The sequence below is a fragment of the Perna viridis genome, chromosome 6 (assembly GCF_037379345.1).
Source record: "Perna viridis isolate PV_CMFRI_1.1 ecotype Kerala chromosome 6, ASM3737934v1, whole genome shotgun sequence".
NCBI classification, from domain to species: Eukaryota; Metazoa; Mollusca; class Bivalvia; order Mytilida; family Mytilidae; genus Perna; species Perna viridis.
Window position 1 is genome coordinate 30,191,683 of NC_142450.1, and position 16,432 is coordinate 30,208,114.

The 16,432-nt window shown below is 31.1% G+C and overlaps 1 protein-coding gene across 2 annotated transcripts in view; it reads right to left on the minus strand.

Moving 5' to 3' along the window:
• The window catches only part of LOC148614494 (uncharacterized), a 39,128-nt gene that overhangs the window by 7,023 nt on the left and 15,673 nt on the right, over positions 1 to 16,432 (minus strand). For both annotated transcript variants that reach the window (XM_088588596.1, XM_088588597.1), the window contains exon 2: positions 12,936 to 13,078. In XM_088588596.1, the coding sequence (XP_088444722.1) occupies positions 12,936 to 13,078 (143 nt within the window). The remainder of the gene's footprint in view (positions 1 to 12,935; positions 13,079 to 16,432) is intronic.

The following is a 16,432-nucleotide window of genomic DNA, read 5'->3' on the forward strand; positions in this document are numbered from 1 at the left end:
TTTTTCTGGTCCATATTGTAAGTGAAAGGCTGTCCATTTTTGGTGGTATTGTCCTCGCAGTCCTAAACTATTGTGTTAAGTAGCTGTCTTTGTAAGAATCATGTAAAATCTGAAAAGTGTGATACACCCTAAAAAAGGCTACATATTTTTATTTTTTGTAATTAAGTTGTTTTATGGGTCTATACTATGAAATATGTAATTATTCATTCAAGTCTGCCTGCCCTTAGGAGATAATCGACATTGAAAATACAGTAGATTCTATTGTATTTGAGCGCCATTTACAGAGTCATCTCCCTTAATTTTGAAATCAACAGTGCATTCTATATAATTTTTATCTCCTAAGAGCACGGGTTATATGAAAAACCACATGTAAATTTTTGTTTACTATGACATTTCAAACAAAATATCAAAAATAAAAATATGTAGGATTTTTACCCATGAATCACATTTTGCATGATTCTCAGATGGAGCACTACTTAATTGCAATGAAGAGTCATACATTACAAATTACTTTTTGGTTCTGTTCATGTTGATAATTTTTGTTCAGGTTTTGCCTGCTTAAATGCCTTGTTTAAACACTGATATGTTATTCATATAATGTACATTCAGAATTATAAATGACATCGATAAAGAGGCTCGCCGTTCATTCAAAAAGTATTGATATAAATGTCAATTTCAAAGTCACCGATGTTTCTCTTAAGAAGGGAGGTGTCTGTAATTAATTTATTTGTCCGAATGCTTTGTTAATATATGATAGTTAGAAAATAAGTTCGGATACTAAATGCTAAAACTTATTCTGCTATGCAATTATACTTGGATGTCTTATTAATTCTATCGATTGATGATAAATATGAAATATTCTGTCTCTTCATTTTACTTGATCTTCGTTATGACAGCACATGAATGTACTCTATAACTTAAGGCTCTAAAGAGCCTGAATTGCTCAACTTGAAGAATCTTAAATATGGATGGCATATTATTTTAAGCAGAAATATATTCAATAATATTTCATTTAGGCCTACTTAATCATCATTCATTATTTCTGAGGGCATTATCATAAGGTGACAAGACGGATGATGTTGGCTAAAGACGTAAGTCTAATTAGTGGTTCGAACAGGTGAAGCACGAAGAACACAGTGATGACAATAGCTTACACTTTGATTCAGGTGAGCTACAAATCAGACATCCATATCATTACTAAAATGATTCTAACAAATTTCCTTTTCTTTAACTTTTTTTACACTTGACATAAAAGAATATTTTGGAATATGGCCTGCGTCAAAAAATTAAAACTAACGCAAACATATTGTACGATCATAAATGCTCGAATCATTACATTACGTCTATATGACAGTATGTGTACTTAAACATACCATCACAATTGACACAAGTGCTTCATTGTTCCTGTTCCATTGTTTACTTATGCCGATATAGTTGGAAACTTCTATATTCAAAACTGTCACTTTCAATTAAGATCAAATCGATTTTCAACCGGGAAAACAAACAATCTAAACATTGTTAATTGGTAAATTTTCAAGTTTCATTGTAATTCATTAAATGTTGTCTCTTATTTATTTGAAGCCATTCATGTGGTTGAATAAAGTTGTAAGTCTGAAATTGATTCTTTGCAGGCTCATAAAGTGTAAACCTTCAGCGGAATCTATTTCAATAATCGTATAATATTCGTATTTGCATTGGTTTCTTTACGTTTCTACCGATGAATTAGAAGTGAAATCAATTAAACAACTATTATCTGTAAAACTGCAGTAAATTGAGTTAGTGGTAAATATTTTGTAATTTGAATTATCAATTTACGAATCATCTAGGCGTAAATGAATACTGATTTGTTCAATAAAAATATGAAAAACTTACATAATCGAAGACCAAAGGAGATATGCTCATCATTTGTAATGTATTTAGTTCTTTTTATTTTCACTCATTTTTTGTTCATATCTTTTGTAATGTCAAAGCTGTTACTAATTTTACCGATTTTGACTAGTGGCAATTTTATCTAATTTTATTCAATCCATTTGGATTGAAATATACTAAAATAATGAACCATGATGGAAGCAGGAAGTTAAGAGCGCTTTAAAACCTGTTTCAGCCCACATATCATTTAAAAATGCTTGTACCAAGTCAGGCTCATTGCGAATGCTTCAAAATGTCCGGTTGTTTTCCCTGATATTGTCATTTGTTAAATGATTATTCCTCTTGACTATTGTCTAGATTTATTATTTAAGTAATTTCGTTATTACCCCTCATAAATGTAAAAGTAAAACCGACTATTCCTTTAATAGAGACAACATAATTCAAAAGTGCGCATTATAATATTAAACGACGAAATAAATAAACTATATGACTACGGATATGACTATACAGTACAATGTCGCTTAACCGATTTGATTGACCACAGGTTCCAATAAGGAAAAAATGATTCGGCAAAATAAAATGGGACACTAATAGAAATTTTATGCAAATAAGGGCTTTGATGTTAATTGTCTACGTGTGTGTGATTTGTATCAGGACAATGTTTGATCCATAGGTTGAGGCCAAATGTATATGCTTTCCACGGTAAAAGTTATCGAGTTTATGACAGTTCCATAATTAGCATGGGGATATAAATTAAGTGAAAATTTCATCCATTTTCTTCATCTATTTGGAAGAGACCTACATTTTACAGCTAGTGCCAGAATGACACCATTAATTTAATGAAATATTGAGTAAATTCCTTTCTAATTATCTCTTCGACTTTTCGGAAAATGATATGTACGAAAAATTAAATATTCGCGAGTTTTTTTTTTTTATTATATCTACCTATTTGTAATGTTTTCAGATATTTACATGTTTTTTCAACGCCATATTTATAAAAATGCGATTAGGCACAGTAACCTATCGTGGTTAAGTCTTAATTGTACCTTTACGGTAGTTCATATCTATTATGCTGCGCAACTTTTTCAGTCATCGTGCAATGATCTAAAACTTATTCCTCAGATTTTCATATAAAATTGTATCTGGTAAAATGAAATTATTCTAATACGATTGGTTAAGGAACGATAATTGAAGGGAAGTCATACAGAATTGTATTGGAGATAGTTATCAAATGATGCAAAAACATTCATCACCCATCACCCCTAACTTGATGACTTTTCATTCAAAATTGTCAACTTTCCTTTCATCTGTGGCAACATCCCTTTAGCACCTGCGTATGGAGTGTTCATATCACAACTCATACGTTATGCAAGAGCTTGCCGAAACTACGCAGACTTTTTGTATCGCGCTAGAACTCTATCAAGTAGGCTTCTGGAACAGTGTTATGTTGTTACAAGGTTGAAGTCATCACTACAGAAGTTTTATGGTCGTCATCATGAACTCGTGGATCGTTATGGTGTATCCATCTCCACCATGAAAACTGATTTATTCAACGGATCATAGTTTTCCTTTCCTCGTTTGTCTTCCACGGACTTGACTTGACTCCCAGTTTTTAGTGAAGTCCGAGTTGCTCATTTGCTTTTGTTACTTTGTATTTATGATTTTAGTTACTTTATGTTCTTTGTTGTGTATGTCTGTTTTCCATGTCTGGTCTTTGTCCCTGGATTGCATTCTTTTATTACCGCTATAACATTGGTTCCCTTGATTACCCTAAATGTTGTTTCAAACGATTTTTTATTATGAAATTAAGTTTTAAAAAATATAATAATACAATATATTCAACATACATCCTCTCTGAGAAAAAATGTAAAACCTGTAAACAAAAGTATATTAGGAATGGCCTATCCTAAAACGATTTATTCTAATGTCAGCTGTATGTAATGCCTAAGTGTAAATTTGTGCAAACTTAGTTACAACTATAGCAATTAACAATTACCTGAAGTCAAACGTTACTATTTCATGGTGTGTCATGGCAATGATACATAAACTGTTTACAATTAATGCATCACTGTTACATTTTATCTAGATTACTTAACAGTCCGACTCCCTAGAGCTCATTCTTCCCTGCGTTTTCTAAAGCGTCCACCGTATTGTACATATAGATATTGGGCAAACTATTTTATCAAAATGTAATTGATGGAAAGCATCGCCAAAGACTTTCACAATGTTATTAATTTGGCATGAATGTGAATTAACTTGAGATTTGTATCATAATTATCAGTCTATTATTGCTCCGCGATATACAATCAAACCTATTGTATGTAACTTTCCAAAACAAAGTGGCAAATCCAAAGTGGGGTGCAGGGGGTTGGCAATCCCCTTTTTATTGAAAAAAAAATGTCATTTTCATGTGTAAATTTGACAAAATTGACAAAAATGTCCTAACACCTGCTTTTTGTAGGAATCTGGGCTGGTGATCTCCTTTTCAAAGTGTCTGGATCCGCCCCTAAAAATTATGGTCACATTATACAGGCAGTTTTTCATACAAGTTACTACTAATGTTTTAATTCTTTGGAATTATATTATTTATACGACACCATATTTAATGGCATACAAGAGTTTGTTTCAACCGAACCATATGGCATATGATTGCTGTTCACTGGCATTAAACTTTTTTTTAAACATTTAATACAGTGTACCTGATATGTAATTTTTTTTATATAAATATTTATGAAATTAATGTACTCAGTCCAGCATATATTGATTAAATAAATGAATGATAATCGTGATTTGAATATCAATTTTTAGAATTACGATTGTTTTCAATATACTTTGGTAATTATTATAGTATTGAATATTATTTACTTTATTTTATGTCACCGCATAAAATATGACTATTTCAATAAATTTATCAATGATAAAAGAATCATTTTATATGGTAATTTTAAGGCTTTGGTAGAAGGTTTGATCTTTCTGATATATGAACATATGACTTTAAATTTATGTAGCTTATATTTACGAGTCAATGCGTCTACGTTCCTTAATGATTTCTAATATCTACATCAATTTAAATGTCTAGATTAATGACGCAGAATCTACACCCCTTTCACATCTGTGTTGAAATTTCTTAATTAAAGTGCAGGGCTAATCAAGACACTTTGAAAAGGACGGATGCCAGCCAGGGTTCCCCAGAAGAAGGGTGCTTGGACATTATCTTCGATTTTATGTCGATTTTACACATGCAAATGACGAATTTTCCAATAAAGAGGAGGGTTACCAACTTCCTGCACCCTTCCCCTAGCTGGATCCGCCACTGAAGTTATCAACTAGAAATGAGTATAGGATAGAAAAATATCAAAACATCTTCCTTAAAGAACTATATTTAAAACGATGTCGTTTTAATATTCATTCCCATGACATCCACTTTTTCAATTTGTTTGCGTTAGTTTACCGTTGTAAAAGCCGCGGAAAGTAATATTGCACTATTCCAATTGTATTGACCTTATTATAATCTAAGAACAGATATTGATAATTTAATTTTAGAAGTAACACGCTTTCTGAATGAATGAAAAAAACTGTCCATCACCTTATAGACTAAATCTTGTAATGTAACTGTGACGTTATCAACCTTTTTTTGCTGGTTAAAATTGTAAGGAATGACTGTTATATTTGTCGGTGTATGAGGAAGTAGTCTAAATCGAGTGGTGCACACTAAATAACCTGCATAGCAGGTAATTTTCAAGTGTGCACCATAGTTATTCCCTACACAAAAGTACATTCGTGTTAGTGTCACTTTTTTTTCAGTCAGTTGAACAAGGCATGTTGGTATATTGTTTAACTCGTTCTTTATGAAAGGTATAGAAACTGACCAAAGACCTGACATTGAGCAGCTGATGGCTCATTTACTGTACCATGAAATAGTGCATATTCACATCTGAAATACCAACTACATTACAATTCGGTAGCTCACCACACTATATCGAATTTTATCGTAAATAGGACCATTCAGCAAATTAAAAATATGAATAAGGAGAACAAACGTGGATTAGCACGTGTTCAGAAAAGTTAAGTTATTTCAAAAGTGATACTTTCATATTTTGCTATTTCTACTACCGTAACTGATCGATAGGCATTGACGTACACTCCTAATTAACAATTTGATTTATTTGTGAGGGTTTGGATTTTTTTGTAATTGTTATTATTTTTTTTTCTATTTCAATTTTTTAAAGGTGTTATACTTTATTTTATTATTATCAATATTGTAGCTTTGTTTTGTTTGTATGGTTAAGTTTATTGTTTTGATAATCCGTGTAATTCAAGATTTGAAAATCTAGATCTTTATAGATGAACTACGAATATGAGGACTCGAAAGTTCACAATTTTTAATTGCCGCACATTTTATTAGTGAGTGAGAAACTCTCAAGATCAAAGCAATTGCGTATTTTCTATCAACCTCTAAATATGGACGAACATTTATTTTTCGATAACATGAGTCTGAAGTTTACCTAATCTACTGTTATTTTCTGCTACAAGGACTCGTCAATTAGATTAAACTTGTTATTTAATTTTGTTAACAAAAGTAGCATCATTCCATACCAAATTTAACTGAATTAAAAACGCCTCTCGCCGATGTATTCTGATAAAAATTAATGCAGCAACAAAGAGTTTTGTAACAAAACAAAGCATACCATTAGGACGTGTCGGTTGAAAATCACTTTTCATTTGTTTAATGTACATCGTTATCGTTAGTGATGGTTCAATCATCTTTTCTTTGAAAATGAGTCTAATATCTAGACCAAACTAAACGCGGTAATTCAGTCAACAGAAATTTATGAAAACATAAACCGTATGGCGATTTCAAATGTAGATGATTCATAGAGTATATCACGCACAGATTAGAGATATGTACCTTTATTTTGCGGTATTTGAATTACTACGTAACAGGTTTAATTGAGCCATTTTTGTGTCTCAGTGTCGACACTGTCGATTTATTTGCCTTTTATTCTGATTTAAAGTTAAATCAAGAATAATTTTATAGTTTTCTTATCTTATAATTTGTCTAATTTCAGGCTTCCCTTTATGTCAATTCACTCTACTATGCCAAATTAAAAGCATGTTAACATCACCAAAAGAAAAAAATATTTAGATTATAGTATGCCAGCAGTTTGATACTTGTTTTTTGCCTTCACCTATATCAAAGAAGGTCAGACTAGTACTGCAGCAACTTAGTTTTTGCTATGTTCTCAATTTGTGATAACAAAAACATGTATTAAAACGCCATATTTAGTCGATATTTACAAATTCACAAAATCACAAAAAATAACTTCATTACGATAGGAATATTGATGAAGCAAAACAATACACAATGCACCAATGTGCATCACCATAGTTTTTTTTTTAAATATATATATTTGTTATTGCGTAGAATGTTTGGATTATTTGGTACGGTTCGATACGTCTTTTGTTACCGACACAAAAGTGTTTCTGAAATGAAACAACAGTTTTTGATTATCAAGAGGCTAACAAGTTTTGTTAGTCTTTATGTGATAGTTTAATTGCAAAGACGGGTGTCATAAAATACAATGGAAAAACTGATTAATGAAAACCCAACTAATGAGTTGCACTCCATATATTTTCTCCACTGTCGATAAATTAAGAAATTCGTTTTGTATTGATAAATCTCATTGTTGACATGTTTAAAGTATAAATCATTTACAAAATTCATACTACTTCATCATACATTTTTAAATCATCGATAAAAGTCTTTAATTACTGCTTTAGTAAATACATAATGCGCAAAGTATCAGTTATACTGACTTATGTGTGTCTTAAACCATAACTAGACTCGAGGAACAATAATCAAGAGAACTAAAATACGAACCTGTAATCAAAAGAATATATTCCAAAGACTAGACAGGGAAAACTGACACACACAACAAAGAACATGATGTAACCAAAGTAACACGCATAAAGAACCAAAAGTAAATGAGCAACCCGGACTCACTAATATCAGGTGCACCAGTAGGATAAGCATCTTCTGCTTTTAAAGAACCATCTGCCGAATTGCTCATAAAATGTCATGTCAGGGAATACGAAAGAGAGAGAGAAAAACTGTGACACGGTGAACAAATCTGGTTTTATGGTGCAGAAGGATACCCCTTAACGACCCGAGAGTTCATAATAACGGCATTAAACTTCTGTAGTGATGACTTCAATCTTGTAGCAACATAACCCTGTTCAAGAAACCTAAAGTGTCTAAAACAGTACAAAAAGTCCACGTAGTTACGACAAGCTCTGGCGTAACGTATTAATTGAGATATGAAAATTCATTACGAAGGTTCTGAAGTGAAGTTGTAACAGATGAAATGAAAGTTGACTAAACGGAATGCAAAGTCATCACGTTTGTCGTATAGTTTGGTCATGGTATCTCCTTTTCGATCGATATATAACTGTAGGTCAAGATATGAGGCCGACTTCATAGTACTGTAAACTGGAAAATTTTCGCCCCGTCTTTTTTCGCGGTTTCTGCGATCAATACGTTTTCGCTCAGATCGTTCCTCAGATTGTACTATAATGCTCCTCGAAGAAAATATTTGCGAAGGTTTGATTTTCGCGTTTCTTCGGGGTTCCTTCTATTGGATCAGTCCAGCTATATGGTCAGCATAATAAGAGTGAAGGATAGGTCAGCGAGTAGAGAAGGAAAAATTACAAATTACTAGTACTTTTTTCCCCACCAAAATTAAAAGTAGAAACTCCAGTAGCTGCGATAATATTTCAAAAAGAAATACAACCAAATTTATATCATAAATTCATAGTGTTATCTGTCCATAAAATAATAATTTAATGTTTTCGTCGGAAATAAGATATTGAAAAATGTACGGTAATTTTCTGTTTGTTTTTTAAGATAAGATTTGTGAATTCATTTTTCACACCTACTATCTTTTTTTATTTTCGCTAAGAAAGTGTTTACTGATTAACAATCATTTCAATTTGAATTTGGGTGTTAAGGAAATCAGAATAAACATTTATGTGTTAAAATATTGAAAAAGAATGTTTCCGTCTTTAAGTTATGTGTTAAACTCGAAGAGTGTGCACAGTTTCTTTTTTCCATGAGTATAGAATTAATCCCAATTAATTCATTTTTGGTGTTTTCCTTTATATTGAAATTTGAATTATTTGCCTAGCAATCGACACTGATATCTCCTGCCAGTATGATTTAATCGAAAAAGAGATACAGTGACACCTATCTTATTCCGAATATCTGTTCAGACATATCTTAAAGCTTATGGTCACTAAATTTTAAATTAATATAAACCTTGTCTATATTGCACCAATTTCAGAGTTCAAAGGGAAATATTGTTCAATGTACTACAACATATGGAACTTTCGGGTAAAAATAATTTAAAAATATTTGTTGCTTTGAAAGTTTTTTTTTCTTTTTTTTCAAATCTGATTCTTGCTTTTATCATTAAGATTAAGACCACGATGGTTTAAAAGTACCCTAATAAACAATTTATCATATATCAACAATGTTTAAAGACTTTTTTCGTTACACGTATTACTACTCTTACTTAAAAATGTCACTACTTCCCTATTGCGCTCTGGTTGACTTAAAGAAGTTAGCGGCTCTGTTTCAAAATAACAAGGATTTCAAAAGGTTATGAATGTTTAAGATCTTTCATGCTAGAACAATATGAATAGAAAAAAATATGGTTCACCAAATGTTTCCAGATCTTACTACTGCCGGAAGGTTTGTTGTTATTTTCAATTTTATTGACGTTTTTTTTTTATTTAGATCAGCAAGGACATAAATTTAGTTTAAATTATGTGCCACGCGGTGCACTAGATAATGTCGAGTAATGATATCCTTCAAGCAGCCGTTAGTCAAAAAAATTTCCTTTTATGGCAATGATGATTTAAAATACGTTTTTGTGATATAGGCATTTGAAATTTTGGTTGGGAAAGGACTTCTCTGGAATTTTCATAGGTTTTGTCTTAGCAGGTTTTATCTATTAACAACCCTGAGAAAATAACAAGGATTTGATGAAAAAAATCTCAAATAAGATTCGAAAGTATGTTTAATGAAATTATGAAAGGAAAAGAAGGAATCACCGGACAAAAATTATTAATGCAATGAAATGGATAAACACAGAGGAGTCGGGAAATCCATCAAAAATAGCTGAACATGTGGAGCGAACATCCTTAAATGTGTTTTATTTATTTTACATTTTAAATTGCTTTAATATTGGTTTGCTATGAGAACAGTCGTTATTACCTTTACTGGAGCTACTTGGAAACATGTAGCACACCTTTGTTAGAGATGACTTTACTACAAATATTGTTCTGGTAGCAACCCACTCAGCAGTATGTAACAATGACTAAATAAACACATTACTGATAACAATAGTTGTTCCACAAGATTTCGATTTTAAAGATGCCAAAGCAAACAAAATCGTAGTTAATTGGCGATTTTAAAATTCTTTTTTACTACAACAAATGCTGTTATCAGTAAACAAAGCTGTATTCTATGGACAAATGGAGAACTGATGATTCAATAACTAGCTTGATTAATTACCGCAGGTCAGGACACCGAAGAGTGTGGTTATAATCATTTGCTTCATTTTTTTTAACTTGTATTAACTTTTTTATGATATCCTTGGTTTAATTATCTATTAAAAATCCTAAGGAAATAAAAAGGATTTGATCCAAAAAATAATCTCGAAAAACATCCTAATTAAAAGTGTGTTTAATGAAATTAGGAAAAGAAAAGGAGTCACCGGACACAAATTGTGTATGCAATGAAATGGATAAAAACAGAGGAGTCCGAAAATCCGACAAAAATAGCTGAACATGAGTTGCGAACATCCTTAAATGTGTTTTATTTATTTTACATTTTAAATTGCTTTAATATTGGTTTGCTATGAGAACAATCGTTATTACATTACCTTTATTTGAGCTACTTGGAAACATGTAGCACACCTTTGCTAGAGATGACTTTACAAATATTGTTCTGATAGCAACCCACTCAGCAGTATGTAACAACGACTAAATAAATATATTACTGAAAACAACAGTTGTTCAACAAGATTTCGATTTTAAAGATGCCAAAGAAAAAAAAATCATAGTTAATTGGCGAAATTAAAATTCCTTTTTGCTAGATTATCCTGTACACAGAAAAGAGTGCTTATCAAGATTTTTTCCACTTGTATTAATCTTTTTTACGATATTCTTGGTTTAATTGGAAAATTCAGATAAGACTTGAATATGAAATAATGGCTGGCATAGACAACCGATTTTCATGAGGAGGTACAACGCATGAACAGCTTGCGTGATGAGAATATAATAGGCATAGTTACTAGGGTATTAAACGATTTGCAGTATATAAGTTATTGAAAATATCAAGCTGTCGTCTTTAAAAATAGATTGGATATTATAGGCATGTTATGCACAGTTTCACAGTGAGGCATGTTATATTGCTCTTAAAAAGGGGCAGACAATCTTAAAAACAACAATACCTTACTACTTTGATTTACTTATGTGAAACTCATCTGTGTTGGATTTGCTTCCTATTTTGATATCATTGCTTTTGATTACTTCCTAAGTATTTGGTCCTACAGGACGTTTCGAGGGATGACACACAAGGATAACATATGAAAAAAGGCTTGCAATAAGCATTTTGTGTATTAACGTGACATTAATAACGTACATTGTAGAAGTAGACAAAATAAGCAGCACCGTCAACATTGGGGCAATTCAAATATGTCAAAATCTAAGAATATGGACTGAACAAAGAAGATCAACATACACAATGAATATCCAATTAATTAATTTACAAAAATGCATGCAATATAAAACCACCAAAAGCAGTTTATTATATTTTATAATGTTATGGATGAATGCAAGAATGTTTTATAATAGTATACTCAGGTTAATCCTGAAAAACGTCAATTCCTTTTTAAACAGCTATATAGAAATTACTCGTTTACTATTACCGGTACTATATGATGAATTTAGTATGGAAACATCGTCTCTTATGTTCATAAAGTCAAATTACAAAGAAAATCTGATTTGATTGTTATGACATTGGCGGGTGTGATTAACGATTTAATTGTTATGACATTGGCGGATGTGATTAATGATTTAATTGTTATGACATTGGCGGATGTGATTAATAGTAGTTGCTTAAAATGTTAAAGTACAAAACAACTTTATTGGTAAATATGTCTATGTTTGTATCCAGAATCCTCATGGTTCTTCAAATTCAGTTTTACTAAACTTGTTGGGTTTTTTTTACTTTTTTTTCTTTTTTTTTTGTAAGTGAACTTTCAAAATATTTCGCACGAACACAATTTTTTAAAAACAAAATTATAAAGAGGTAAATAAAGAAAAAGATATTCAGTCTTGATATGAATATCCTTTTTTTTTTGGTTAAGAGTTTATTGATTTATTACATAGCATTTTGCGTAACACTTTTAGACAATTAAATTATCATTTTTGATAATTATAAAACTATTGCATTTTACTACAAACACGTGTATATATATTCATTATCTTATTTTAATTTCAATTTAAGTTATCAAAATTGAATGAAATAACTTGAAGTTTAAGTAGTTGACTTTTGTATACAACATTGTCTAACAATGATTATTACCTTCATTATAATGTCTTCAAGTAGCACTCCAGGTAGGAGTCGTGCAAAATGTGATTCATGATGCCTACATATTTTTATTTTTTATATTTTGTTTAAAATATTATAGTAAACGGAAATTAACATGTGATCTTTCACATATCCCTTATTCTTATGAGATACAAATTATATAGAATGTACTGTATAATTCAAAACTAAGAGGAATAACTCTGTAAATGACATTATATACGATAGAAACTGTTGAATTTTAAATGTGCAGACAGATTGGGATAGATAATTATACATTTTATCACATAAACCTATAAAGCAACTTAATAACAAAAATATAACTGTGTAGCCTTTTGGAGGATGTTTCACATATTACATGATTCTTACAGACTATTACTTAAAAGCTTGAAAGTATGATAGTCACAATTACCTGGTCAGTTTCGTCAGAACCATATAATTTTTTTCCATATTTTTCTTTTCGTCGTTGTCTTATAACATGTAAGAATTTATCCGTTACATCAGCATCTTCGGCCAACATTGCGTCTGTCTCTCCTTTATCTTGGTCTTTGAGTCCTTGAATGAATAAAAGGTACTAATTAAATCCTATTTATTAAAATCATGTGTTACATCTTAAATACTTCCACTCACGTTGATTATCTACAAGTTAATGATATAGATCAATGTTCCAAAAACAGCGTTAAACTGTGCTCCAACTGCGACGCAATGAAACAAATATTTGTTTAACTATTGAAATGAATCCAAGGGCTCGAAAGTATATTAGCATAGTGGAGTAATACACCCGATAGGTAGTAAATGACCTGGATCTTGAGTTGCAATGATCATAAGTGCTAATTGATCGGTTTTGTTATGACAAAAAATACGAAATTGATTTTAAAATTAGTAACTTCATTCAAATAATTAATTTCGTTCAATTTAGAAGTTTCTTTTGTTTATATTTTATCGGATTATCGATTTCCCATATTTTTTGTTCGGATTTTCTCTTTAAATCTCAATTTGTTGGACATGTTATTGGAATGAAATTGCGCGAAGAGAGTATCAAAATGACACTTCACTAACATGCCATTGAATTAAATTACAAAGTCAAATTACCTTTCCATGTAATCAAAATAAATATAAAAAAACACCGAACTCATTTGTCAAAATACTTACTACAACCAATGTCTTTCACAACAAATTACAAAAATCATTCTGTGATTTATTCCATTTGTTATTAGATATGTTAATTTAATTATTTTTGTTGGTTTGTTTTCTTATTTTTTTTTCTGTTTTGTTTTGTTTTTGTTTTTTTTATATTGTTAGTTTCATTTTTTTTTTATTTTACCCCTCTCGTTTCCATGTCTTAAGAGGTTTTGTATGTTTGTCGGTATTTTTAAGATGTTTTATGCTAGAAGTTTCCGAGCTTTTTAATCAGTTTGTTCCTTAGATCAAAACGAAAAAAAAAGCTGTACGGGTAAAGACTGATCAACCATGAAGACGAACTAAACAAAAAACCTATTCCAGTATCATAAGCACAGCCACTATTTCCTCGTTTGTCTATCCCGGACTTGACTTTTTATGAGCAACTCGGCGGGTGTTTCTAGAAAAGCAGAGGACGCTTACCCTACCGGTGCACCTGGTCCATACTCACAGTTTTTTAGTGGAGTCCGAGTTGCTCATTTGCTTTTGTTACTTTGTATGTGTGATTTTGGTTGCTTTGTGTTCTTTGTTGTGTATGTCTGTTTTCCATGTCTGGTCTTTGTCCCTGCATTACATTCTTTTGATTACCGCTATAACCTTGGTTCACTTGATTACTACCTTATGTGTTGTATATAAACAGGTGTTCCTTTTCTATATTGTTACTTAAAACAATCTTGAAAAACAATTATCCGTGAGTTGTTATTTTCACAAACTAATGATTCGAATTAAAATTGTACATTGATCGCAATGTTTCATGAAGAATTGTTAATAATTTACGATTTCTATATTCTGGGGGACTGGAACAGTATATTTTATTAACAGGAAAGATTAACTTGTGCACTTTTAACTAATACATGATATTTGATTAATGGAATTAATCGAAATTTAAATAATTATTTAATAGAAACAGATTATAACGTTACACGTTATGGTATAAAGATATTGATGACCAATTTAGGGAGGAGTGCCGTTGTTCTCGATTTTTTTTTTATTTTATGTATTTTTTTTTTATTTTTATTTCTTTTTTATTTTATTTTTTTTTATTTATTAAGTCGCCAAAATGAAGTTTGCGACTTATTGTTTTTGCTCCGTTTCTTCTTCTTCTTCTTATTATTATTATTTTTGTTATTATTATGCTTCTTCTTCTGCACGTCACGATGTCCTGACGATTTCTCGGAGACCGTTTATTCGATTCATACCAAACTTGGCTCAAAATCAAGCATGCTCAGAGGGTGTGTATGCTACTTCCGGAATTTCAGAATGGCTGCCGATTTCAAAATGGCCGCCAAAACAAAACTCGGAAAAATGAAAAAAAGAATTCTATAAAATTATTAGATGTATGAAATAATTCAAAATGTTGTGTCTGACTTGTCGACATCATAGACCGGAAAAAATTTTTAGAAAGCCGCCAATTTTTTTTCAAAATGGCCGCCAAAATTTCTACATTGTTGGATTTCAATGAAATTTGATTCCTAGAGTGAACATTGCATCCGGAATGGAATTCAATGGCGGCTTCAGAATTTGTCAAAAAGCCGCCATTTTTTTTCAAAATGGCCGCCAAAGTAGGCGAAATGTCAACATTGTGGGATTTTAATGAAATTTGATTTCTAGTGTAAACATTGCAACCTGAATTCAATGGCGGCTTCAGAATTTGACAAAACTTGAATATTTGCCGGTTTAGGCGAGTTTGTGTTTTGCTTGCAAACACAGTATCACTTGTTATTTTTTTTAATTTTTGTTTCGGAACTTCGGTCAGTCATTTCCTTTTTGTTTTCAGAGTTGTGCCACCATTCAAGTTAAACTAAAATGAACTCAAATTAGTTGAGTAGACCACCATGTGTACAAACATACATTAATTTTCTTTCCGAAAAAAAGTGTGCTTTATAAACATGCATGAATAAGGTGAAATTGTAATCAAATAGGATATGCTTTCCATGGACATGAACACATTAAATACTTCTCTGTTAAAGAATCAGGCAAAATGCATATAAAGTGCGTGAAGAAAAAAAAACGCCGAGATTTTATGGCATTATCCAAGTTATATACCTAATATCCTCCAGAAACAATCAGCAAAGTGTTTGTATATTTTGCCTTCTTAAGATATTTATTGGTCAAATTTAGTTAAAATGCACTATGGATAAAATTTCCAACACTTTTCCCCTATATAAGCAGTAAAATACTATGTCATAGATGCCATAGAGAACATTTAAATAACCTTTGTTTTCTAGATGTATTGAATGCATATGCAGCATAAATGACCAATTTGATAAAAAATAATGTGCCACCCATTGCCTGATTCTTAAACAGAATGGTAATAAAGTAAGTTGACTGACATTGTTCAAGTACGCATTTCAAGGGAAAAAAGAGGAAAATGCAGCTTGTTAAATTCATTGTCGGCGCAGTGACATAGATTCGTAGAACGCATATTTTGGTTAAGTCAGTGATCTCGGATGTATCATATATCATTCCTCGACAAGTCTCAATGATTACAAGTCCAGTGAATCTAGCAAAACAGGAACTATAATCCCCTAATGCAACAAAGGAAATTAAACGATGTTCCTGATGTAAGAACTACAAAGAGTAAACCAAGGAAAAACTTCATAAAGTGGATGAAGACAAAAATGTTGTATCTGAATGATTTTAATGGGATTATGCATCATTAAGATAACTGTTAGAAAAATGCTCTGATCAAAACCACGGAAAAACATATATATACATATCTTCTTTTTC